Here is a 25,202-nt window from a genome sequence, read left to right on the forward strand (position 1 = left end):
CTTTGCTGCATCTGCCTGAAGCAAGCCACTTCCCCTTATCTGGCTGCAAAAGGTGTAATGTCTCTTACCCTTTACCCCCGCCGTCAGTGGCGTGCTATGTAATGGCTCTAACTTTTGACCCCAGCACGTGGGAAATATAGAGGGTTCAAGGTTGCCAAATGGCAGCGTTCCTAGTTATAGTTCATGGGAAAGAAAGGACCACATTGTTAATTAGCTCTAAGCCGCCGTGCAGCTCATTGCTCTTACCCAGAGCTTCCGAAGTCAGGATTATAAACGCACATCCCCAAAGAGCAACTCCACCTCCATTCAACCCAGGCTCGGAGACCTTAAGGACTCCCAGACTCCTAGCCACCAATAAAAATGCTGCAAATTTGTTCAAAAAGATGAGAGCCACTGTAGGAAACCATAAGCCTGCAGCCTAAAACCATGGCAGGGGCTCTGGATCCAGGCAGACATCCCCGAGCCTCTGTTTTCTCGTCAATAAAGCAGGAATAATACTACTTACTTCCCGAGGCATTATAGATGTAATTGTGTTTACACTGTGTCTGGCTCAGGGGTACTCAAACATACCAGTTTCCCCATCCCCTGGTCCCAGCCCTGTCAGTGCCCAAACCCCTGCATGTTACAGGGATCATGAGCGGTCTAACCCCTCAACCTAGGACAAACTGCCAGCAGAGTTGGCTGTGAGTACATTTGAGGAGTCTCCTGGTTGTTATAGCTCTGACAGGTGTGATTTAGAAGGGATGCTTGGTTAGTGGGTCTTTCCCTCCACCCTTAAGCAAGGAAACCAAAAGAAACTCACATATACTTGCTCCAGCTACTTTTTTTTTTTTTTTTTTTTTTTTAATGGAGAGCACAGAAAAGCATAAGGTCCATATGGCAGTTATTGATTTGGGCCATCTGGTAAACTAGGACTTGCTCCTACCATGTTGGCTTAGAAGCTACTCCAAAAAGCCTTTCCTCCCCTCAGAGATACATTGGTCAGATGGGGACAGGGATGGATTTCATTACAGGGTGGTACCATAGTGAGAGGAAGCCAGAGCAGGACTCTGAGAAACTGTCTGCAACCCTGACTCTCCAACAAAGACCAAAGAGAACCAAGAAACTGTTGACTGGCACAGGGGCTGGGAGGGGTAGATGGCGCCCTCCACACTCTCACCCCTTCACCGAGCAGGGAGGCCTCTAAGTAACTAACAATACAACTGTGAACCCTTTATAAAAATACCCTGCAAATACTCCTATATGCCTGCGCTGGGAGGGAGGGGGAGAGTCAAGGTCAAGCTAGTGAGGTCCGCTAGCCTAAAAGATGATCTTTCTCCTCCATTTCTGCTTCTTCTGTTGTCTCTCAGCCCAGAGACAAATTTCCCTCTCCTTTTTTTTTTTTAATTTTTATTTATTTATTTATTTATGATAGTCACAGAGAGAGAAAGAGAGAGAGGCAGAGACACAGGCAGAGGGAGAAGCAGGCTCCATGCACCGGGAGCCCGATGTGGGACTCGATCCCGGGTCTCCAGGATCGCGCCCTGGGCCAAAGGCAGGCGCTAAACTGCTGCGCCACCCAGGGATCCCCAATTTTTCCTCTCCTCTAAAAGTTTTTGCGAAGACCATTTATTGTTTTCAAGTTAGAGCAGTGTGCGAAATTAAACTTTTTTTCCATGGTGCTTCTAAAGGAGCCCCAAACAACAAACACGCTGATTATTTTTAAGCTTGAGGAACTAAGGTCCAGCAGAACATTGCACCCCGTTCAGAGGCTATGTGAGTGGCCACACTACAAACAGGGATTTTGACAGCTGTGTCCCATCTTACACGACAGGTGTTTCAAGCCAACAACGATGCAACAGAGGTGGTTCTCAACAAGCTGCACACGCCGCTGCTGACCAGGTTTGTCAGGATCCGGCCCCAGACCTGGCACTCGGGCATCGCCCTGCGGCTGGAGCTCTTCGGCTGCCGGGTCACAGGTGAGGGGGTGCCCCGGTGAGGCTGGGGAGCTGATCGCGTCCTGGGCTCTGCTCCCTCTTCCACCCATCTGCAAACAGCTTGATTGCACCATGCGACCTTTCCAGAAGACTCGCTTTTACCTGGAGCTCTGTTTATCAGTATCCAAGGCACCCCGACTGCAGACCCTGTCTTGCTGGATACCATTTATCCATGCATTCGCCACTCGTTCATTGGCTGCATGAATTGCATTCTTGAAGGCCTGCTGTGCGCTGGGGCCCACACTGGGATTGGAAGTAGACAGGGGAAGGGAACGAGAGGACGTTGTCTCTAACCACATGAAACTTGCAGGCTGGTGGGCAGCATAGATAATAACCAGACCAAGTACTGGATAGTCATAAACTAGGATGTGTGTATAAAGGAAAAAGACAGGGTGCGCAGAGAAAGAGTGGTGAGGGGGACGTAACTGACTGCTGACTGAAATCTGGGGACGGCCTGGGGATGTGATACTTAAGTAAAGGTTGGTCTGATGATGATGGAGGGCAACAGCATTTGGAGTGGCGGGAATAGCATGTGCAAAGGACACAAGGTAGTGACAAGCTGTGGTAACACATGTGTAAGCAAAGACCTGACCCCAGGAAAGTTTCCATCCAGCTGGGAAAACAATCATCCAGGAAGCAATTCGGGGCTCAGCTGAGCTCCCCTGTGCTCACCGCCCTGGGAGGCTCAGTGGGCACCGGTGTCACCAGCCAGCATATGAGAGTCCTTGGCTAATGCTTAGCACTGTGCTGCGCCTGCTTACGTAGTAACCGATGGAAGCCTTGCAACAAGCCCCAGGAGGTAAGCTCTGCCGCTAGCCCTCCTTCAGACCTGGATACACTGAGGGACAGAGCAGTTGACTCGTTTGCCTAAGGTCAGACACCAGTAAGGGACAAAGCAGACAGTGGACCCGGGCGCTTGGGCTCCCGGTCTGGACTCTTAACCCAAGCGCTCGAAATGCAAAGGAGTCGGTGCTGACCTACAGCATTCGGGTTGGCTTCTCGCAGCTCCCTAGCACTGGGACGCGGGGTCGGGTGAGCAGGTGCCAGCTCTGAGCCCTTGCGTCTCCCTCCCTCCGCAGACGCTCCCTGCTCCAACATGCTGGGGATGCTCTCGGGCCTCATCCCGGATTCTCAGATCTCGGCCTCCTCCACCCGCGAGTACCTCTGGAGTCCCAGCGCCGCCCGCCTGGTCAGCAGCCGCTCGGGCTGGTTCCCCCGGATCCCGCAGGCCCAGCCGGGCGAGGAGTGGCTGCAGGTGGACCTGGGAGTGCCCAAGACGGTGAAGGGCGTCATCATCCAGGGGGCCCGCGGGGGAGACAGCATCACTGCCGTGGAAGCCAGGGCATTTGTCCGCAAGTTCAAAGTCTCCTATAGCCTAAATGGCAGAGACTGGGAATACATCCAGGACCCCAGGACCCAGCAGCCGAAGGTAGGCCATTCCTGGAAGACTCCCTAACCCTACCCCACACAGGGAAGCTCCGTTTGGGGGTACTGACTTCCCAACTAGACAGTCATCCACCAAGGCCCCGTATTCTTTTTTTTTTTTTTTTTAAGATTTTTATTTATTTATTCATGAGCAACGCAGAGAGAGAGGCAGAGGGAGAAGCAGGCTCCATGCAGGGAGCCCAATGCGAGACTCGATCCCAGGTCTCCAGGATCACACCCTGAGCCCAAGGCAGACGCTCAGCCGCTGAGTCCCCCAGGTGCCCCAACCCCCTGTATTCTAATAAAACAAATATTAACAGGGAGATCACTCTGGGCCAGACACTGTGCTAAATGCTGTATTTTAATCCTTACAACCTCTCTAGGAGGAGGAGCCTTTTGTCACTCCCTGTTAGAGATGACAAAACTGAGGTTTGGTGTCCCCCCCGGGGTCACAGTGTGCACCTGTGGAAAGCCGTGATTCAGACACGGTCTGGCCCAGACGCCTACCCACCACCCAGCACTGCCTTTCTGTCAAGTTTGACACCCTTTCCACCCTCTTTCAGATGACATTTCCTTGGAACTGGCCAGCGGTCCAAAGGAGATGTGGTTTTTGGAGGCTTAACTATAGAAACTGGGGGATCACTTCCAAAATCAACTGTTGTTTTGAATGTCGCTGGACTCCTTTGTATTTTCCCAGTCTTGCCTCTGCTCGATCTTTCCCACCTCTCATGCTGAGGCTGGGAGAGGCAAGAGAAATTTTCCAGGCCAGCACAGCCCTCCCCTCCCGCCACTGGGGAGTGTAAGGGTCAGCTCTCGACGCCGGGGGTGGACGAGCCCCAGCAAGGGGAAGAGATGGCGTGCCTGTTCCTCTCTAGGGCAGCTCGGGGGAGTCAGGGGTTCCCATCCTAACGGCTGAGTTACCTTCGTTTCCCTCAGAAGAGGAGGCCTCTTTTGCCAAGGAAAGGGCAATTTCCTGTCTCTTTGGTCCCCTTTGCGCAGCAAATGTTTCCATTCTTAATGCAGAGGCACGGGCTGGGTTGGGGGTTTTGCAGTGCTCACAGTTGAGGGGCCTTGGTGACTGGAACCTTCAGTGGACAGAGCAGAAGCTGGTCCGTGGCTCTTCCTGGAGAGAGCCGACCCTGGCTCTTGACCATTCTGGGATCCTGGGAAAGGAGCTGATCTTAGCCAGTGTCAGGGCCTGCCCTCCCCATGACAGTGCCCCCTTTTGGAATTGTGGGCATCCTGCAAATGAGGTAGCCTGCATCCCAGGGCATCCCTGGTTCGGATCAGCCACAGCCCCGGGCACGTCTCCCCACCAGCATCCCCTAAGTCAATGGTGCCCAGTGTGCTCCGGCTTGGGTGCCCCACCCGGCCTTGACCAGGGCAGCCGCGCTGTCCTCAGTTCACATACTGGGGCTCTAGGGAAACTTTGTTTTGACAGAATTGGCTCCACTACACAAAGCTTTGGGGAACACGGTCTCAGGCTGTCAATGTATGGCGAGATGGTGTGGTCAGTAGCCCAGAGAAGAGGGTGGTCACCTAACCCTCAGCCTCTCGGCAACCTGGGAGGTGTCCGTCAGCCAGGACTGTCTACATCTAGACTCTCAAGCATTACAATGAGAACTTTTAAGACAATGGGCAAAGCGGCCTAAAATTCACTTCTCTCCTCTCCAGCTAAGTCCATTCAGAGCCTGATTCTTTCCCGAGTCAGGATAGAAGACAGAACCTAGCAATTGCCGCTTTCAGCTGCTTCCCTCTTCTCTGTGTTTCTGGGATCCTAACCATCTAGCCTAACCATCTTCCAAATGAATCGAAACCGTGGTCTGAGAACAGAGCTCCTGTGGGTTGTAATGTCCAGCGAGTCAACTATGAGGCTGCCCTCTGGAGGGATGTGAGGGGAAGGAGGGGGAAGGAAGGGGAAGGAGGGGGAAGAAGGAAGGAAGGGGAAGAAGGGGGAAGGAAGGGGAAGGAGGGGGAAGAAGGAGGAAGGAAGGGGAAGAAGGGGGAAGGAAGGGGAAGGGAGGGGGGGCCACAGAAGAAGGGCTGAGTGGCCTGTCTCCCCTGCAGCTGTTTGAAGGGAACATGCACTATGACACCCCTGACATCCGAAGATTCGACCCTGTTCCGGCGCAGTACGTGCGGGTGTACCCCGAGAGGTGGTCTCCAGCAGGGATTGGGATGCGGCTGGAGGTGCTGGGCTGTGACTGGACAGGTAAGGCCTGCCCTCCCACCCCACATCTCACTCACGTGGTCGTGTGACCCTGGCATCCTGGGACACCCCGGGAGGTGGTCAGACCATGATGTGGACGGCAACCTCCCCCGGGGAGGCTCTGTGAGCTGGAAATCCTCCCCACCCCAAGCCCCACCATGTTCTCTTGCCTCAGACCACAGGCCCTGCAGCCTCTGGACAGGGGACAGTTTCTCAAGGGATGTGCTTTGTCTTTTTTAAAGGATCGTTTCAGTTCTCCAACCCAGGTCTCTCAAAAACAAATCATAACCACACACCACCCACCCAAATTCAATTAGACCCTGACTTTTCGGGCCAGAAGGCTGTGGCTGTTGATTTAGGGAAGAAAAAAAAACCCTCATGATAATAAAGTAATCGGTTTATGTCTGAATCTGGCCTCCAGATGTCAGTGGCTAAGAGACTTCATTTTCATTTCGAAGCCACATCTGTAAAAGGCATTTATTTGCTCAGGAGGGACCCTGTTGTAGGGAAGCTGATGGGAATAGGACTTCTTCCCCCGGCGCAGCAGGAGTCTTGCTCATTCCTTGGCCCCACTGCCCCTCGGCGTGGCAGCCCAGGGAAAACTTCTAACTGCCCTGAATGCAGATAAGGCCCACTGCTCATGCCCACCCTCCCTGTTTCTGGGAAGCACCCTTCTGAGTCAGGCCTCACCCTCCCTCTGGGTACCTCCTTCAGCAGAGCTGGCACGAGATCTCACCTGGAGCTGGCTCACAGCCCTCCAGAAGGAGCTCAGGGGAACCACCTGAAGCCAGCGTCAGCAGGAGCAGCAGACAGACAGAGCTGCCCTGCCTCTTCCCACCAGGCCCCCAGGTTATCTTCATTTTCCTGTCTGTGCCCCATCGACACCAGCTCACCCAGCAGGGTAGCCAGAAGGATTAATAAGGGCATGTCAGAGAAGTGCTTCTGGAAAGTGCTGCCTGTGTGCTGACTCTGATGGCTCAGAGGAGGAGCCCCGTGGAGGAATGCAGGCTGGAAATCGGGCCCAAATGAGCCTTGCTCACCTTTGGATTGAAGGCAGCCCCAGCGAACACGTTTTAGTGGGAAGATACTTAACTCCCCATCATGTAGGGGAAAGGCCAAGTTTCCCTGCAGCCTGCTGAATGGAAGTCACCTGCCTGCTTGCAGGTGCAGAAAACGGCCCCTCCAGCCGTGATACAAGCTGGCTTCGTTTACGGCCTCTTCGAAATCAAAGAGTTAGAGCTGCAGGGGACCCAGGAGCTTCTAGGCCAGTGGCTTTCAAACATTTTTGACCATAATCCACAACTTAAAATAAATTTATATCACAATCCACTTGACTTGCAAGTGCACAGCCCAATGGTGCGTGTGTCCAGGTTATAGCATATTGTTAAGTGCTGGACCCTGGAGACAGCTTGCCAGCTATGAGCTCTGCCTCTGCCGATCGCTGGCTGCATGACCTCAGACAAGTTACTTAGCCTCTCAGCATCTCGGTTATCTCAGCTGAAAAATGGGGATGATAATAACATATCTTCACTCCCCTAGGGTTGTTAGGAGGATTCAGTGTAATAATGGATATAAAGTACTTAGACTGCTGCCTGGCACCTAATAAACCTGTAATAATAAGTAAACGCAACGGGAACAAAAGGTGCCCAGATCAGCGCTCACTTTCCCCCTGGGAGCGCACTCGGGCAGGTTACAGTCCATATTCAAAACTGCTGGTCGTGACCCATCCCGTCGATTCACAACCTACTAACGAGTGTGGCACACACTTTGAAAAAAAAAAAAAAAATCACAGATCTAGGTGCAAGTCTCCATCACAGATGGGGAAACGGAGTCCCAGAGAGAGAGAGGAAGCCACTTGCCAGAGGTGGCTTAGGGTGGCTTAGCCCGCTGGGGGCCGACTCCCACCTCCTCTCTCCTGGGCTCGGCCCCCTCCCTGCCCTGCCTCTCCCGGGCCGGCCCCGCTTTACGACTGGCTGGACAGTTGCTAATGTCCTTCTCCACTTATTGCTCCCCGACCCTAACCTGGCCCAAATTACCCTGGCGATGGTCAGCAACAGGTTTCTCATTTCAAAGTCCTGCCTGGCCATTCCTTGGAAGATCAGAGTTGGGGCTTCTTACCCTCCGCCCAGCCTCCTTCCCTTTGAAGTGGCTGACATCTGGTTTTAATTGCAGGGGCGCGCTGCAGTTTGATGGGCAGTTAGCCCTGAGCTCCCAGTAAGGTGCAGCGGCCTGGCCTGCCTTCCCACTGTCCTTCTCGCGCCCCATCCTCTCCTTGCCTCGTCAGCCCCCCTGAGCCCCTGGATTTAACGTGATCTTTACCAACCCGCTACCTAACCGCCCCAGCAGCTGCTCTCGTGGGCCACGTGGCTTTTTTTGGCTTTTCAGATTCCCAATTCCTCTCTGCCCCTACCCCAAAAGGAGAGCCGGAAAACTAATAGGGCTGGCCTGAGTCACTGCAGCCACCTGATTCGACAGGGCGGCTTCACCTGTTAGTTTGTTTGTGTTCCAAATGATTACTTCTTGCTTTGCTGCCCATAGTTTGCTTTACAATTGAGTTTGAGATCCTATGACACAGTGACAAATTTGAACTTACAAATTAGGACGCTTCGAGGTTATTTGCTATTTACCGTGAGCAAGAGGCAGACACGGCAAAGGGAAGTATGAAAGGTTATGTGCGTCGTATTTAATAGCAGAAAGATGGGAAGTCGACCGTGAAAAAGCTATTCAGCGTATTTAGCAATTTCCTTCAGCTCCTGGCTTTATTAAATGGTCTCCCGAAGTGTGCCTGACAAAGGCGCCTAATCACGTACAATAGCGCAAAGGAACACGTATAGAAACGGGAGGAACAATGCACCAGCTCATTCGGGGAGTCTCTGGTTGGAGGGCAGCCCTGGGATGAAGACCCCACCCCACGAGGCACGGACTTGAACGCCAGTTACCAGAACCCCTCCTCGCCCCACCCAGGGCCTGACTCATTGTTTCATTCATTTCATAAGTAGCTGCTGAATGAATGAGTGGCGTGAGCAAATAGACGAGTGAATGGATGAGTGAACGAATCACCTGGAGCCCAGGGCAGAAGTGACTGCCTGCAGCCAGGTCCGGCCCGGCCAAGTTTTACTTGTTGTAATACTTCGACTAAGTTGCCAACATTGACAAGTCTAGAGATCTTCCATGGGAATGGAATTGGCCTCGTGTTGGAAAAACATCTTTTTTTTTTTTGCAAGATCTGGCCACACTGGGCCACCTCTCCTCAGGCCTTCAGTGTGCTGGAGCCGGGCTTGGTGGCCTCCCTGGAATCAGGCTCGCAAGGTGCCCTCTGCCACCCTCTATCCCACACTTCACTCTCCCCAGCCCCCGTCAGCCGCCTGGCTTGCACTAGCTGCTTGCATCCAGGAAGTATTTGAGTTTGCCACTCCCTGACCTAGAGGCACAGCTGCAGTTACTTCCGCCAAGTGGAGTCTGAGTGCCTTTGAGCCCGTATTCCTTTCTGTCCAGTTTTGTGCAAACACGAACAACAACGTCTGGGGTCACACCTCCGCAGCTGTCTGGCTTCACTCTTGGCTTCAGCTATTGTGCTTCTGATTATCTTGTGATAGGTGGGCCCCCTAGGTCAGTTAGCTTTGGTTCAAAAAAGTTCTGTCTGAGTCAGAAAAGGCTGAAAAGAGAATGTCTCTTCCACGTAAGAGCAGGGGTGAGCCGGCCAGGAAGGCACGTCAGCAGCCACCCCAGGGGCAGGGCACAGGAAGCTCACTTCATTAGGCACTGAGACTTTTTCAAACCGTTCTGGATGGACACCAGGCATTGTGTGTGTGTGTGTGTGTGTGTGTGCAGCACCCACGCTTCTGTCTCAAACAGGACACCCAAGGTTAGCCTGCCTTGGGGTCAGCTTTGCCCACATGCATTATGGCCCCACGTGGCCTTCTGGGCTGGCACCAGGGCCTCTGCTGCGGAGTACAGGGCCTGGGTTTGTGTCCCTGCTTCTGTCCTGGCTGTTCCCGCAGCTTGGGACTCTTCTCATTCAGCTCAGGCAATGCTCCTGACTTCATTGACAGCACACAGAGGTGACTCCAGGGGTGTGTGTGTGTGTGTGTGTGTGTGTGTGTGTGTGTGTTATCTTCTTTCATTGTCTTTTCTTCCTCCTTTAAAAGCCCACACTTAGAAAGGAAACAGTTTGAGAATTTGGGGCATCTTCTACTGGGTTTCAATGCGGGCTGCTGCATGCAGCATTCACTTCCCCCGACCCTTTGCCTTTATGCAGACTCGAAGCCCACCGTAGAGACACTGGGACCCACTGTGAAGAGCGAAGAGACCACCACCCCGTATCCCATCGATGAGGAGGCCACGGAGTGTGGGGAGAACTGCAGCTTTGAAGATGGTGAGAGGGGGTCAGAGTTCATCCCGGATGGCACGGTGCCGACAATGAGAGGCAGCTGGCCTGTGGCTGGGGCAGGGACCTGGACGTCCCCCAGTCAGAGGCCAGGGAGGTGCGAGTAGTCAAGGCTTGGGGCACTGGCCATTTACAGGCAATCTTAGAAACATTCAGATATTGGAGCAAAACCAACCAGTGCAGCCTACAGGCGTGAACCTACTGGTCATCAGCTGACATAAGGGTCCGTCCAGAGAGGACCCCTCGTTTGAGAAGTCTCCCTTTCTAGCCCTCACTTTGAATCATTAGAATCCTCAGCCTTTTTGTACTGGGCTGTGTCTCCACTGTCCAGTCAGGTGAAGATGTGGTGGTCATGAGGGTGACTTGGCCCATGGAGCGTGGCCGTCAGGTGAACTCAGCAGTTACCATTCCGTGATTGCATTTCCCTGTGTCTCTGCCCACTGCTACTTGAGAAAGTGTGATAATCTTGGCTGCATAAAATGGTGCATCCCATCCTCCATGGGGGCGCGGGGGGTGAGCAGAGGTCAGTGACAAAGGCAGGGATGTGCAAAGGCACCTCAACACTACCTTCAGATCCCAGGGCCTCCTGGTTCGGGATCAGCCTCTTCACATGGGAGCTCTGTATCACCTTCCTTTCCTCATCTAAACGCATCCAAGTGAGATAAAAACAATAATTGGCAGAGCCCAAAAGTACGTCACCTTACCAAGTATGAGGACATTCCTAACAAACCACAAATTTTGGAGCACCTGGCATTTTTGGCTAGAATTTCAGGCTTGACAGCCTCCACTTACAGTAAATTACTGATCCTTATTAAACGTTCATTAAACGAAATGAGGGAAGATTGGTGGAGAGACTTGGGGAGTGGGGGAGACCCGGTGTAGCGCTGACTCGGTAGGTAGGTGGCGCAATCAGCTTTGGCCATGCGGCACCTATGGAGTGGCCGGCTTCGGAGCAGGGCTACAGAGGGGAATGGGAGGGAAGCCAAAAATAAATGCTGAAGTTGTGTGCCTGAAAAATGATAATTTAATGCATATGCTTTTAGGAATGTGCTTTTGTGTATTGTGTGGGCGAGGGGGACACTATTGGTCAGGGTTAGTTGAATACAGGATTCTGACATTTTAATGAACTTGTTTTTGTTTTATGAAGAGGAGAAAGAGACTTGGAGGATCTTCCAAGACATGTTTAAGATAGTTTGTGAGCTCAGGGTGGAATGCATAGGGAGTTAATATATGGTATCGGATTAGTGGAGTTAGCTTGGGGGAGGCCCGGAGGGAGGGGGTTCTATCTAAATGGCAATCCAGAGGAAAATTTAAGAGTTCTGCTGTAAATTTTCAGAAGTTTAATGTAATTTGCCCATTTATAGTGGCGTGTTTCATTTAAGGTTTCTTTGGTGGTTCCTCCCTATTTTTTTTTTCCTGCAAAAGGTTTCTTTGTGGAATTTGGTTCCTGAGATAGAGTATGCGCATAAACATTAGAGAGGAATTATGGTATATTGAATTACTCCGTATTTTTTAACGGAAAAATAGAAATTCAGAAATTGTCGGGAGAAGGGGGGTGAGGGCTAAGGGCTGACTTTTCCAAGCCACAGGTTGATGCTTCTGTAATAGATTCCATGTGTTTTTTTGATTCAAGCTGCCTTTGGCCAAGGGCGGGCAACATGAAATGCCCTCCCTGGGGAAGCGGGGACAAACCAGGGAGGGCCTGGTGGCAGTCTGCCTCCGTGGCCGGCAGTGCCCTTCCCCTCGCCCCCATGGTGTGAGCAATTTGTTTCCACCAGTCTGTTGTTCCCTTTAGACTTCCTAACCTGCATTCTAGGCCTTCCCCACGGAAATTCCTCTCTGGGAACCCTGAGAAGGGAAGTGAGGAGGCCAAAGACCCCACTTCCTCCCTGCTACTAGCATTAGCCAGCACTTTTCCGCTGTCTCTGCAGCCACTGCCGGCAAGCATCCAAATTTGGATTCCCATTTCCTCTTTCCCCCACCTCCACACCCGCCCCCACTTAATCACATATTTGGCACCAGCTCACATTAGATTTTTAGAGCTGAGTGGAGCCTCCAAAGAAACTCTTTGGGTTCAGTCTTCTAGCTTGGACAGGTGAGCAACCAAGCAGACGGGACAAGCCATTGTGCGGTGGCTTCTGACGTTGCCCGGAGGAAGGCATCCTCTGCTGCCCCTGGGATCGTGGCCTGCAGCCACTCAGGGCCATGCAAAATTATTTTCTTTTCCTCCTGGTCAGCGCTGAGTGAGGCGGCCGGCTGGCCTGGCCCCCTCGTTTTGCCCTACCAGGCCAAATCTGCCCACCTGTCAGTGCCACCCTGTGGGGATGCCGAGCTGACCCTCTGTCCTCGAACAAAAGACCTGTCACAGGAGGTGAAGGGGAACACACAAGCCCTTCCTTGTTTCGGAGCTCACTCTCTCCTCCCTGGCCAGCACCTCCCCACCATGTCAGCCTCTCTGGATGCTAATGGGCTGTGCCCCATCACTTGTGAGAGCCAGGTTGGCAGGAGCCAGCCTTCCACTGAGGCACTGGGGAGACATTCTTCTCTGGCACTTAGGGAACAGCAATTTTCACATTTGTCTGCTCTCCGAGGTGGACAGAAGAGCCTGATTAGAGCCTGAAGCCATTTGGTGGCCTCATTTATAATTGCTTACTATGGGAACCACTGGCAGACTTGGCTTTCATGCCTGGGAAGGATGAGACCAAAGGCTGACCCGAAAGCCAACGATCGCCAAGATGAGTTAAATGAATAAGCACAGGGAGCCACTTCTTTCTCTGCCCTCCACTTAGGCCTTGCCAGCGCTTTCAATAGCACCACTGTGGCTGTTGTCCGAACCCATTTCATTTGCCTTCTTTGGGTTATTTTTCCCCCCTTTCAGACAAAGATTTGCAGCTCCCTTCAGGATTCAATTGCAACTTTGATTTGCCCGAGGAGCCCTGTGGTTGGATGTATGACCATGCCAAGTGGCTCAGAAGCACCTGGACCAGCAGCTCCAGCCCCAACGACCGGACGTTTCCAGGTAAGCCAGCTGCAGATTCGGAGAGGAAAGAGTTAAGGCTAGCCTGCCGCACGTCTTGCAGCCCCAGATTCCCTGACAAGCGTCATAACTTCCCACCACAGAGCAATCCTCTGCTCTGCGCCCACAAACCACTGCAGTCTTTGCTCACAACGTCACCCTACAGAAGAGCTGGCCGGTGGTTCCTCTCCCTGTCTTGTGATTACAGTAGAGCTCAGAAGCCGGGAGGGAGCAAGACAGGCCAAGAGAAAAGAAAGAAAAGGAAGAAAGGAAGAGCAGTTGGGAGGTTTCAGGAGGTGGGTTGAGTCAGTGCCCCCTTGTCACCATAACTAGCGCTCACAGCCGACATCACAGAGCCTCTTGTCAACTCCGAGCTGGCTGTTGTTCCTGAAATGCCTCCTTGGGAGACCACCGGCCTCCAGCCTGACTGATACTTCTCGGAGAGTATCATCACGTCGGTAGCGAACCAAGCTGAGAGTCCAGAATGCTGCCGTGACCAGGGGTCGAGTAGAGCCTCCTGGCCCTCGGCTTCTGGAAGAGTGTTGCTGGAAGATGGTCCTTGACATCTTGCTCAGCTCCCCCTTCCGAGGGCAGGCTCTCCCGGCACTGTTGGCGGAGAGGGGCGGCCCTGGGCCCTCCTAAACCTGTAGAAGCAAGAGGCGTCTCCTCTCTCCACGGCAGTGCGTGTGTCCCGTGGTGTTCTGGTCCAAGATTTACCTCCAGGAAAAAGAGAGAAACCCTGCCTTGTAATGTTGCCACTGTCGGTGGTGTAAATAATCCCCCTGTGGTTAAGCTACCGACATGACCAGAGGCGGAGTTGGGAGGTACAGTAACAGCATCGCATAGTTTTCTGCCGTCAGACAGTCAGGACAGGTATGAATGACTTCAGGAGCGTAGATACTGGCAAAATGTATTCAAATAATTAGGAAGTGTTGAGTTTTGAGAATTTATGACCTTTTGTTTTTAATGTAACCTGTTTAATGGTAACTTTATGTAATTTAATTTTTAATAATGACTGCACTTAACTACTGCCTTATAAAATTCCAGAAAATTTAACAACTGGCTCTCACAAGCCAGTACACGTTGACTGTAGCACGCCACGCATTAGGTTTTCATTTTTCTGTACCGCCGGCCTGGACCTTGGTGCCCCATAAGCATTTGAGAGGAAAGGGGTCAGTTCTGGAAATTAGTAGATCAAATGTTGCCTGACTAGAGAACAAAAGGGAGACGGGGCCTCCCCTTCTCCCCTCCGGGTGCCCCTGAGCTGCTCTGCTGCCCTCAACCCCAAGGACTGGAGGTGTCCTCTGTCCCCAGGGGACAGCAGTGGGACAGATGCCAGGAGAGCTTTACGGGCTGGCCTCCTGACACAGCCTGCACTTGCTTTCCTGGAGGGTCACAGCGTCTGCTCTGGAGAAAAACATTTTCATATTTCAAGTGTTTATCTCTTCAGCATTTGAGTGCTCAGAGAGATTAATATCTGAAGATCACCACGGCCTCGGGCAACAGGAGAGAACACTTACCCTCGTCCCAGCCTTAATCACCCTCCCCCCTCTCATTCACTGCAATAATGTTTAATTAATATAATGAGCCTCCTGCACGTTGCAAAAAAAAAAAAATACTTATTTTTATAACCCAGCTTGGATTTTTCATTTCATTTCCTCTCCTTTGAGACTTGGCCCAATTAATTGGTTGTTTTTCCCAACCTCCACTCTTTACCCGAACATAAAGAGGGTTTGTGGGGTATGCGTAAGTGTGTGTGTGCATATGTGTACTTGTGGGTTATGTGTGTATGTGTGTGTCAGCACATCTGTTTCTTTCTCAAAGTGTTTGTGGGTTTTGTGTGTACGTGCACATGTCCTGCGTTTCACGTATAGATGTTGATGTGTCTGTGAATATGTGTGTGTGTTTATGCATGTTTTACATGTGAACCCTCTGTGCATGTTTGTGTGTGTATGTGAGGAGTGTGTTTGTGGTTTGTACGCATGAGTTGCGCGCAGGCGTGGGCGTGAGCATTGCATGAGGGTGGGGACGAGGGGATAGCTTGGCAGAGACACTTTAAATGAAGGGATACAGATGACCCAGCGCCGGGAGGTCTACTGGCTCTTATTCAGAGACTGTCTTCAGGTTGGCCCTAAAAATGCAGCCTTCTCCCTTGTGCTCCTCTGAGCAGATTTTCTCTAAGAATGTCCGAGGCCAGCCCTGTCCAGGCTACAAGGCCACCAATTAGCAAGTGACACTTTGGCGAGAGCTTCTGTTACTCTGCATTTGAGCCTGGCCTCTACCTCTGTCCCTCTGCCCATTGACCTCCGCCCCCTCCTGGCGCAGACCTCGCCCTCACCTGAGTGCCCCTTCCGCCACCCTGGCTACCAGTTGGAAATTCGAGTTCTTGTCCTCATTCCAGTTGGTTCATTACACCCTGTGGTTTGGGAGGGCTTTTCAGAGCAAGCTCGCGAAGCAGGCAAAAGTCCAACAGTTGGCTGGCTGGATGGGGACAGAAAGAAAATTAGGGCCATAAGGAACTGCTAGATCTAATGTTGTTTCTCCCTGAAGATATTGAGAAGGAAAATAATCATTTTCTTCTTCGAGAGGAGTCCCCGAAGTTCGAAAAAGTGGCACTTGTCACCTGTCTCCAGAAAACAAAATCGTACTATTGTTTTCAGAACCCTTCCTTTATCCTCTGATGATTTTAAAAGTCACTTGCTGTATTTGCCACCCTCCTGCTTACGAAGCTCGAGATGTGGCTTTCAGCAGGGGAGGATAGAAAGCCCTCTCTGTTCAGGGTGGTCCTTTCTTCAAAATAAAAAGGCTGGGGGCCGAGGGGAGCGTTCGGAAGAGAGGAAACAGCTGTCCCTGATCAGGGGCAGGGCAGATGCTGGACCTTCCCAGGCAAACCCAAAAGCCCTGTGTCCCCCACACTTCACCACTCCACAAAGAGGAGACGTTGTTCAAGAGAAGTGTGCCATATGTTTTATCCCCTTACGGAATAGCTCAGCAAAAGCAATTGCCTGTAGGAAAGGGGGTGTCTCCATTGAGGGTGGAGGGCGTTGGGAGAGACCAGGGAGGAAAAGGAGAACGGAATTGCCATGTTGAAATATCATACACAGCCTGTTTGCTGAGAAGCGTCTGTGGAAACAACTCACATTCCGTAGATATTTTCTGATTTAGTTCTTTACTCATGTTTTGTTTTGTCTTTTTTTTTTTTTTTCCTTTTCCTTTTAAGTCAGCAATTAGTTCTGTTCTTTTGGCCAGTGGTAACGGTTGCTTAAGGCTGATGAGACACCCATGGATTTCATGCCACTGTTTTTGTTTTTCAAGATAATCTTTCGAGCCACTCAGAATCCCTTCCTTTAGCTCTCTGCTTGTGGCTTAGAAGCCCAGAGTGTGCTCATGCCACAGCCCCTGAGGACCCTGTCCCGAAATCAGTGACCCCTGCTGGTTGCAGAGGAGCCAGCCTCGTGTCCTCTGGGAAGCCACTTTGCCTTTTTTTTTTTCTGGAGCTACAATGGCACAGAAGATGTCTTCCCTTGTGGGAGCCTTGGTATTTTTTACAGACATTCTCAAGTGCGATGATCATAAACCCAGTTTTGAGGATGATCAGATTCATGTGCTTAAGGGACAAGGTAAAAACTCTGAGATGGTATGGTGAGTCCACGTGTCTAGCGCTGCACTGTTTAATATGGTAGGCACTAGCTATTTTAATTTTAGTTAATTACAATTAAATACAGCTATAATTTTAGTTCCTCATTTCAAGGGCTTGGTGGCCATGATATTTTGGACAGCACAGATGTAAAACGTGGCCATGGTCACAGAATTGTCTTGGCCAGACTGCTCAGGCATCTTTTGGCATTGATACGTGTGTGATCTCTGGGGTCCTTGCTGATGCTGGTTCCCCACAGAGAGGATGGATGGCAGTGTAAACCAAGAAGCAAGTAATTAGGTGGATGTGCCTTCTCTGTGGTTCCTTGATGGGAGTGTCCAGTGGCAGCTATTTTTGTCAGTGCATCATTCAACCCCAGTGAGCAACCATAGTAAAGTAAGCAAGTAGCAGAACATTAGATAGTGTAGGAATTATTTCACTGGACCAAAAGAAAAGGTAAATACTAAGTAATGCCAATAAGAGTAATAGCAATAGTTATTATTATCCTTATTATCAAGAATGAGACAAAAAGACTAGAGAAAGAGCGTACCATTCCGGGTCAGCTTCAGAATCCTCAAGGGTGTGGGTTCCCTAAATGGGTGTTCTTTTATATGTTTGTTGACTTCATGAGGTATGGTTATGATATTACTTCATTTCAGTAACTCCAAATCATGGAAGTGGTACAAAGAAAACAGGTAGGGCACCTGGCTGGCTCAGTTGCTAGAGCATGTGACCCTTGGTCTCGGGGTCTTGGGTTCAGGCCCCGCATTGGGCATGGAACCTACTTAAAATTAAATAAATAAATAATAATAAAATAAAAATGAAGTGAAAACAATGAAACAGGAAATGCCTTTTTGTAATGTCATACCATTATGAAAAGACAGAACTTTGGTTGCTTGGCACTTATATGTTTATGGGATTGAGAAAACAAAACTATTACTCTGGATTCAAAAACAAGCTCAAGACAGACTAAGAATACAATGTTCTGAAATATTTAAATTTTATTAATGGTAGCTATTCCATCAAATGTCAGTGGTAGGGTTATTAACGTACTGTGGGGCTGTTTTGATGCAGCTTGGGCCATTTATAAACTCCATGAGAGTAGAGGACCAGAACTATGATTCACTAGGGGGACATGTACACAAGAAGATTAAGTGTGTGTGTGGTGAGGGGGCGGGGTGCAGATGGTTGCAAAGAAATTACAGAAGAGAAGTGATGAGTGAACTTGCTCGTGATGGGCTTGATATTTGACAGGGAACGAGTAGTGACTCTGTGAATTAAAAAGCCACTCTCTCTGAACTCAGAAGACCTCCGCCTAGGTGGGCCACTGGCAGCAAATGATCCAGACTCTACTGGCGTTAGCTTGAGTTGCCCTCGGAAGGAGGATGATGTGGTGTGACTGGGGCACAGCCACTGCACAGACAGAGAGGAGACTTTCTTAGGCTTAGACTATGGTAGATAATTAAAGACCAGGAGCAACTTGGCTAAAAGAAAGCCAGTATTCAAAGAATACCTTTAACTGGAAAAGGAAATCATAGAGACTCTTCTTTAAAGAAAATAGGAAGGAAAATATCTCTGACTTTCTAGAAAAGACAGCAGTAAAGAGAAGCTCTTACTCCTTTTTAAAATATTTTTAATTTAAATTCCATTTAATTAACATAGAGTGTACCATTAGTTTCAGAAGTAGAATTCATTGATGCATCAGTTGCATACAACACCCAGTGCTCATTACATCCTGTGCCCTCCTGAATGCCCATCACCCAGTTACCCCGTCCCCGTCCCCTCCCATCTCTTCCTGCAACCCTCAGTACGTTTCCTCTGGTTAAGAGTCTCTTATGGTTTGTCTCCCTCTCTGTTTTCCTCGTATTTTGTTTTTCCTTCCCTTCCCCTATGTTCATCTGCTTTGTTTCCTTTTTTTTTCTGAAAGTCATGATTGGCTGGGGAACTGGAAATTGATAATGAAGAGGCAGTATAATGGCAAAGCTGCCTCAACTGCAAAACCTTCATGAAAGCTGACATACCAAAAAAAAAAAAAAAAAAAAACCAACACCAGCTCTAGGAAGACTCCTGCACAGACCAGACCTGAAACCTCAAATGTCCACAAAATGGTCAATTGTAAACCTTGAGAACATCCTGCTGAGTTCATCCAAAGTCAGTGTTTCCCTTAACTAGTTGTTAATTTGAGGACCTTAGCAGAGCTCGACTGACCTTGGGAGGCCAGCTGAGGGGCTGACTCATGTTTTAAGCATGACCTATACAAAGAGATTACGTCTCCTGCAGCACTAAATATTCTTTCAGATGGTTGTTCTAGTAGGAGGGCAAGATGCTAGCCAGGAGATGTGTGTGTTGGACAGATGGTGCGTTTGGCTTTGCGATAGCCAGGAAGATCCGACTGGTGATTTACTTCAGGGTTTGGTAAGGTGTGGACACAATCGATTCCATTGCTGTTGGGCCCAACCACAGTCATGTGTCCACACAGCACTCATGCAGCTGAAGCCAGATGCGGCCGTAAATCTCCAGGTGAAATGTCAAGAGACTCTTTCTAGAGACAGCAGCAGGTTAAAATGCCTGAACGACTGTCCTGTGCACGTCCTCTTTGCCCTTTTGAACTCTTGTTGTTGATTCCCATGTGATTATTTTCCCCGTGTCATGGGCAACAACAGATGTTTTGAGTCAAGAACCTAGCAAAATGCCTCCAAAATATGTCAGGTCCAGGAGGAGAGGGATTGTATCTCTGGGACATTATTTCTTCATTCTCTCTTAGCAACTGAACATATATCCTTTCTATTGTCTTTTTGTTGGAAGCCATCCATTGCCGGCATCGTTGCCATCAGCTACAAGAACAAGAAGACAGTCTCCAGCAGGCAGAGCTGGTACTAGGCTGGTCGGTTGTCATGTTTGGGGACCTCTTAACAACCCAAAGGGCTTTTCCTTAAAGTCCCTAAAGTAAATCGCTAAAGTGGTCCACCCGCACCATGCCAGCCCTTTGCTCTATCAAGTAATCAACAGCCACTGTGTGCTTACCACTTCCTCTCTGTTTGGCAGTGATAGGCCATAAATTAGAACATTCTACGAGAACAGACTTCACTTACAGCACATGTGCTTCACTCACAGCACATGTACGGGTGCCATGACTTAAAAGAACTGAAGCACTTAGCTTAGAGGAGCGCTAGTATAGACCTACCACCATAAGTAAAGGCCCAACAAGTGGACATTTAAAGAGACAAAGGTCAGGTTTCCTGAGACAGGGAAGACTGAGGGTCTGAATTCTTCACGAATGAAAATGTTTCCAAGTCAGAGGACAGGAATTGGCTGTGCTCCATCAGGGATGGAAGGAGGACATGTGTCTAAATGACAGCAGGAAAACTTAAAACTGAATTTAGGAAGTTCCTGACAGTTCGGGTTGTGACCCAGAAGACGCATTGCCGATGTGGCCTATGGAAGCTCCTTCTCTAGAGAATTTAAAGCAGAGGGGAGACAGCTGTTCTGGGGATGTGCTCAGTGTGGTTCCTCTGGGCAGCCGGACTGACCTGATCTAAACTGTCTCTTGAGGTCCCACTCTCATTCCAGAGCCGTGTAGTATTTTATTTCATCTACCGTACAGTGACAGGAAAGACGTGGTACACAGTGCATGATGCACAAGTAGGGGCTGTCTGGTTGCTGGGCTTGGACGGATAGGGGAACCGACTTACTCCACAGAGCGTCTTCACTGCCCTTGGCCCAAAACATACTTCTTTGGGAATCTAGGACTGGTCTTCCAGGTTATTGTGGTCTTCTGACCTTTTTCTTTCTTAAAAAAAAAAAAAAAAAAAGGCAAGCATAGGAAGCAGAGCGTATCACAATAGTAGTAGTAGCCGAGATCATAGCTTTTATTGAGCACTTACTGCGTCCCTGTTACTGGGCAAAGCATTTCGCATGGCTTGCTCCTTCTCACAGCCCTCTCCAGTAACGTCCTCATTCTATCCATGCTACAGATGGGGAGACTGAGGCATTAAGTGATTAGTGAGCAGTAGATGAGGGCTCCAGCCCAGATGAGAGGCCATGCCCAGCAATCCTGCTCACTCCGGTCAGGGCTGCTGTAATGATTCCAGCAGCCGTCTCGGACGCGTGGCTTCAATTCCCTGAGCCTCCGTTTCCTCTCTGGTAAAAATGAAGAAAACGGATCTTGTTCTGCGGACCTAGATCTCGCAGGGAAGGTTACGTAAGAAAAGGCTTCTGGCGCGACAGCTGGCACACAGTAGGTGCTCAGCAAACACCGGTTCTCTTGCCCCGGCCCTTCCTATCCCCTCCCTGGACCTTGCCTGGCCCAAGCCATTGCTTCACGACGTCCTGGTTCTAATCAGGCCCCTCTCCGTGACAGGCAGGGACGTTCTGCAGCTCAGCGTCCCTCTGACTGATGTCTACTGCTAATTCCTTAAATTTACATATCATCTTTCTTCCCTCGAGCTCATAGCACTTAACAGACAAGTGGGGCACAAATGATTTCACTAAGTGAAATTCAGAGGCCTGCTTGTCTTGAGATTCTGCAAACTAGTGGATTAGCTTAGATGTCAGCACTGAATTATGATCCTTCAGCTGCTCGTGCTTAGCACGCCACCAGCATTAACTCCCCGGTCTTCCAATGGTCCTTTACATCATGCGGAGCGATTATCGTCTTATTGTGAGAGAGCGAGCGCGCAGAGGAGGGGGCGAGGGGAGCCGAGGGGGTGGGGGGGCGGCTGGGTCGGGCCTGTGGCAGCCTGGGGACCTTTGGCCTGATGATGCCTAAAGTTTTAGCAACAGGCTGGGTAAACAGAACAGACCCGGGTAAAACCCAGCCAGCGCGGCTCTTTCCACCTCCACACACATTTTACTTACTAAATTCTAACCATTATGCTATGAATCCCCTGCCGCTTAAGAATGTAAATTCACACAAGTGACAGTATTTCTGCCAAGCAATTTTCAAGCAGCAAGTGGGTCTTATTTGTGAAACCGAAGGAAGAAGGCTGAATAATAAGTCTCTGAAATCTGCTTTCCTTTATATCTGAGGTGGAAGCAGTCAGGGCTTGGAAGTTACTGGAGCACAGGAGCGTCTGGGGTGCGGGGGGGTCTCACTGGTGGCTCCACGGTGCGTCCCCAGGCCACCGTGTTATTATCAGCTCACCTCGCCTTTGGAAGGGGTGTTGGCCCAGGAGAGTGGGAGGGAATTGTGCAGAGATGATCGGAATCTGTGGGATTACCAAAGACTGGCTGTTTCTCCCTCTGTTCTGGTTTCTCTCTTGTGAGCATAGAGCCTCATATGCTTCCTTTATCCATGTGTTTGTCATTCATTCATTTGTGGGAACAAAAATTTCTCGCGAAGCAGCATATACATGTCACTGTCTAGGGGCAGGGGGAAAAAGCGGTGTAACCCTGACACGTGTAAGCCTGGGACGCTTATCTCCTAACCGGAGCGATGGGGAAAACACACATAAAACAGTTCAATTACAGCACGAGGCAGTGGGTGGTTACCTGCTGAAATGCATGAGAAATGGCCTTGAGTCTTTTTAAAAACCAGGTAGGACCAGTGGTACAGCTGGTAAATGTCGGAGCTGTTGAGAGAAAAGAGGCATTAGTAGAAATGTGCCAGAGTAGGTAGGAGAAGAACTGGCAAGAGCGCTGGGAGAGGTGGAGTGGGAGGGGAGCAAGGGGCGGCAGGAAGGAGAAGCGGGAGCAGGGGCGGTGGGGGGAGCCCAGTCTGCCTGGAATGGAGTGTGACCGATCGCCCGGCTGTGGGGCACAGCTAAAGTGGAGACCCTACCGCAGGAAGGTGGAAAACCTAATGTCAGGTCTAGCTGTACCACTCGCTACCCTCTCTGCTTTGGACAAGTCACTTGAACCTTTCTGAGCTCAGTTTCTTCATCCTGTGCAGATAAGATTCAGAAGCTAGAGCTCACGAGCATTCAGGAAGGATTAGATGAAATAACGTATGTGCACGTGCTTTGGAGCCTGCAAAGCATTCTGCAAACACGACTTATAATTATTATCATTACTAGCGGGAGTAATGAGATCTGATAGGAGGAGCGTAGGTGTGGAGGATCTCGGAGTGCCTGGCTGCGGCACCAGGGTCTCCTCCCTTGGCAGGTCACCACCTTTAAAGTGTGCTGTGAACAGCTGCCTCGTTATCTGGCCTTGAAGAGGTCTCGTGTTGGGGGGGAATTAGACTTTGGCTCTGGATGGTTAAGGAGACAAACTGGAATCCCAACCATGCGCCCTAAACTGGTCTCATTTGACTTCAGGGGAGGGTAGCTCCCGGAGCAGTAACCCTAGAGAATCTAAGTGGAGGCCTTACGGGAGCCAGGAAGGAGGGAGAGAAATGGTGGTGGGGAAGAAGGAAGGAGCTGGTTGGGGGCCAGTGATGGGAGGACTATCACAGGCTCATTCTTGCTAAAGCAATGATATCAGCAGGAGTAGCAACAGCAAACCAGTGGTCCAGAGAGTAACCTGTCGGTTCAGGGCTCTGGAGCCCTTCCTTGCCTGTTCTCCCCTGACAACCACGGGATGTTCACAGTCCCCGGTGAGTAAGAACGCTGGGTGCACATGTCTCAGATTAACATGATCCTGAAGTGTCTGATGTGCTGGCTGTGTGGTGTGAAAGTGCCCCTGCCATCTTGCAGAAGTGCTTAGCATAAGATATTTCAGGGCCAAAAGGAGGCAGTGAGATTGTCTTCTCAAATGCCACCCTGTTTTCTGTACAAGCAGCCACGAATCTCCTGCGGACGTTGGGTTTGCAGGTACGGGCCCCCATACCCGTGTCTGCAGGGCATGAGTTCCGCAAATGGCAACAAGAACTCAGTCTTGTGCATAGTGTCTGATGGAATTGAAAACTCGTCAGCCAGAAGGCCCATTCTCCCAGCCTTTGGGTGGGTGAGACCTTAATTTCCCATCATGTGTATATTTGCTGTTAAACACGTCGCCTTCGTTCCTGATGATGACGGTTCTCAGCGACGTTTGCCCGGCTTTCTGGAAAAGGCCAGTTCTGGCCTCCGCAGGCCGGACGGGGAAGAGAGTAGGGTGTCAGGCCCGCTGACTCACCCCTACACGGCCACCGTCCCTTCTTCCGCTTGCGGTTGACGCTGGCTTCTGGGTTACAGTCACTCGAGTCCAGGCCCCACCTAGTAGCTAGCACTGGTGGAGACGGACGGTTTTAAAGGTCTCCCGTTTGGACAGTGCCCAGCCAAGATGACAAAGACGTGAAGCACAAACCACCTGGCTGGAATCCTCTCCCGGTCCAGCAGCACCTCGTCCCCTTATTATTTAGTTCATTTGGCTGCACTGGCCCTTTGGGTGAGCCAGCGGTGAGTAAGACGTGGGTCTGGCACCCTGGGATCTAGGGAGGGGAAGGCCAGCGCAGACACCGCCAGCCAAGCGCAAGGCCAGCCGCACCAGGTGCCAGCTGTAGAAGAGGCACAGAGAGACTGATGCGGAGGAGTAGGCAGGAAGGACCCACCTGAGGTCCAGAAAAGGCAGCTCGTGAGCCAAGGTCTGAAAGAACCTTGAGAAGGAAACCCAGGGCCTGGAGAAGGACAGGAATGAACAAGACCCCCAAACTCGGGGTGCAGGGGAGGGCCGCAGCCGCCAACTGTGGCTCTTCCCCAGGTGTTTACCAGGAACCTCTGGGTGTCTTTCCCACAGACGACAGGAATTTCTTGCGGCTGCAGAGCGATGGCCGGAGGGAGGGCCAGTACGCGCGGCTCATCAGCCCTCCGGTGCACCTGCCACGAAGCCCCGTGTGCATGGAATTCCAGTACCAAGCGACGGGCGGCCGCGGGCTGGCGCTGCAGGTGGTGCGCGAAGCCAGCCAGGAGAGCAAGCTCCTCTGGGTCATCCGCGAGGACCAGGGCAATGAGTGGAAACACGGGCGGATCATCTTGCCCAGCTACGACATGGAGTATCAGGTAGGGCGGGGCCAGCAGGTGGGTGCAGAGATCCAGGGGAATCTTTGTGATCCGTGTTTCAATATTTCAAAGGGCCGTGCCCATTCATCATTAGGGAACGTGGTTCGGCGCTGCTGTTTTCATTGTGTTTCTCACATTGCCATGGCAACTAAATGACACTCTTATTTGTTATTCAAAATGTGCCTATCTCTACACCCAGACTTGGTTCTTTGTTCCTCCTATTGCCTTTTATATTGCTGAAATCTTCCCAACAAATGTTTCTTCTCTCCATTTTAGTTTAGATTGCTATCAGGTAGGCTGCACAAAGGGACACAGAAGCCCGGGAAATAAACACAAACCAGCCTCCACACGCGAGGGAGGAAGCCTGCTGAGCTCCTCCTCGCCCTCCAAGGAGAGGGGAAAATCCTGCCAGACCTGTCCCGGGAATGGGACCGTGAGCGCAGGAAGGGGAGGGGTGCTGTTTGCACTCGGTGGCCAGCAGACCACAAAGACTCCTAAAGGAGTGGCTTCTCTCCCAACAGCTCCAGGAGTTGAGTTCTATTATCTCTGCCCCACAGAGCGAAAGACTGAGGCACAGATGGGTATGCACAGCTGCGGCTGAGGCTTGGGTAGGAGTAGACACACAGTGGAAGAGGT

At 50.8% G+C, this 25,202-nt stretch overlaps 1 protein-coding gene across 4 annotated transcripts in view; it reads left to right on the forward strand.

Moving 5' to 3' along the window:
* NRP2 (neuropilin 2) overlaps positions 1–25,202 on the forward strand; it is a 115,155-nt gene that overhangs the window by 57,404 nt on the left and 32,549 nt on the right. For all 4 annotated transcript variants that reach the window (XM_038585499.1, XM_038585500.1, XM_038585497.1 and 1 more), the window contains exons 8-13: positions 1,814–1,958; positions 3,056–3,405; positions 5,469–5,613; positions 9,869–9,985; positions 12,876–13,016; positions 24,304–24,566. In XM_038585499.1, coding sequence (XP_038441427.1) covers positions 1,814–1,958; positions 3,056–3,405; positions 5,469–5,613; positions 9,869–9,985; positions 12,876–13,016; positions 24,304–24,566 — 1,161 coding nt within the window. The remainder of the gene's footprint in view (positions 1–1,813; positions 1,959–3,055; positions 3,406–5,468; positions 5,614–9,868; positions 9,986–12,875; positions 13,017–24,303; positions 24,567–25,202) is intronic.

The sequence above is a fragment of the Canis lupus genome, chromosome 37, assembly GCF_011100685.1.
Source record: "Canis lupus familiaris isolate Mischka breed German Shepherd chromosome 37, alternate assembly UU_Cfam_GSD_1.0, whole genome shotgun sequence".
Classification (NCBI taxonomy): Eukaryota; Metazoa; Chordata; class Mammalia; order Carnivora; family Canidae; genus Canis; species Canis lupus.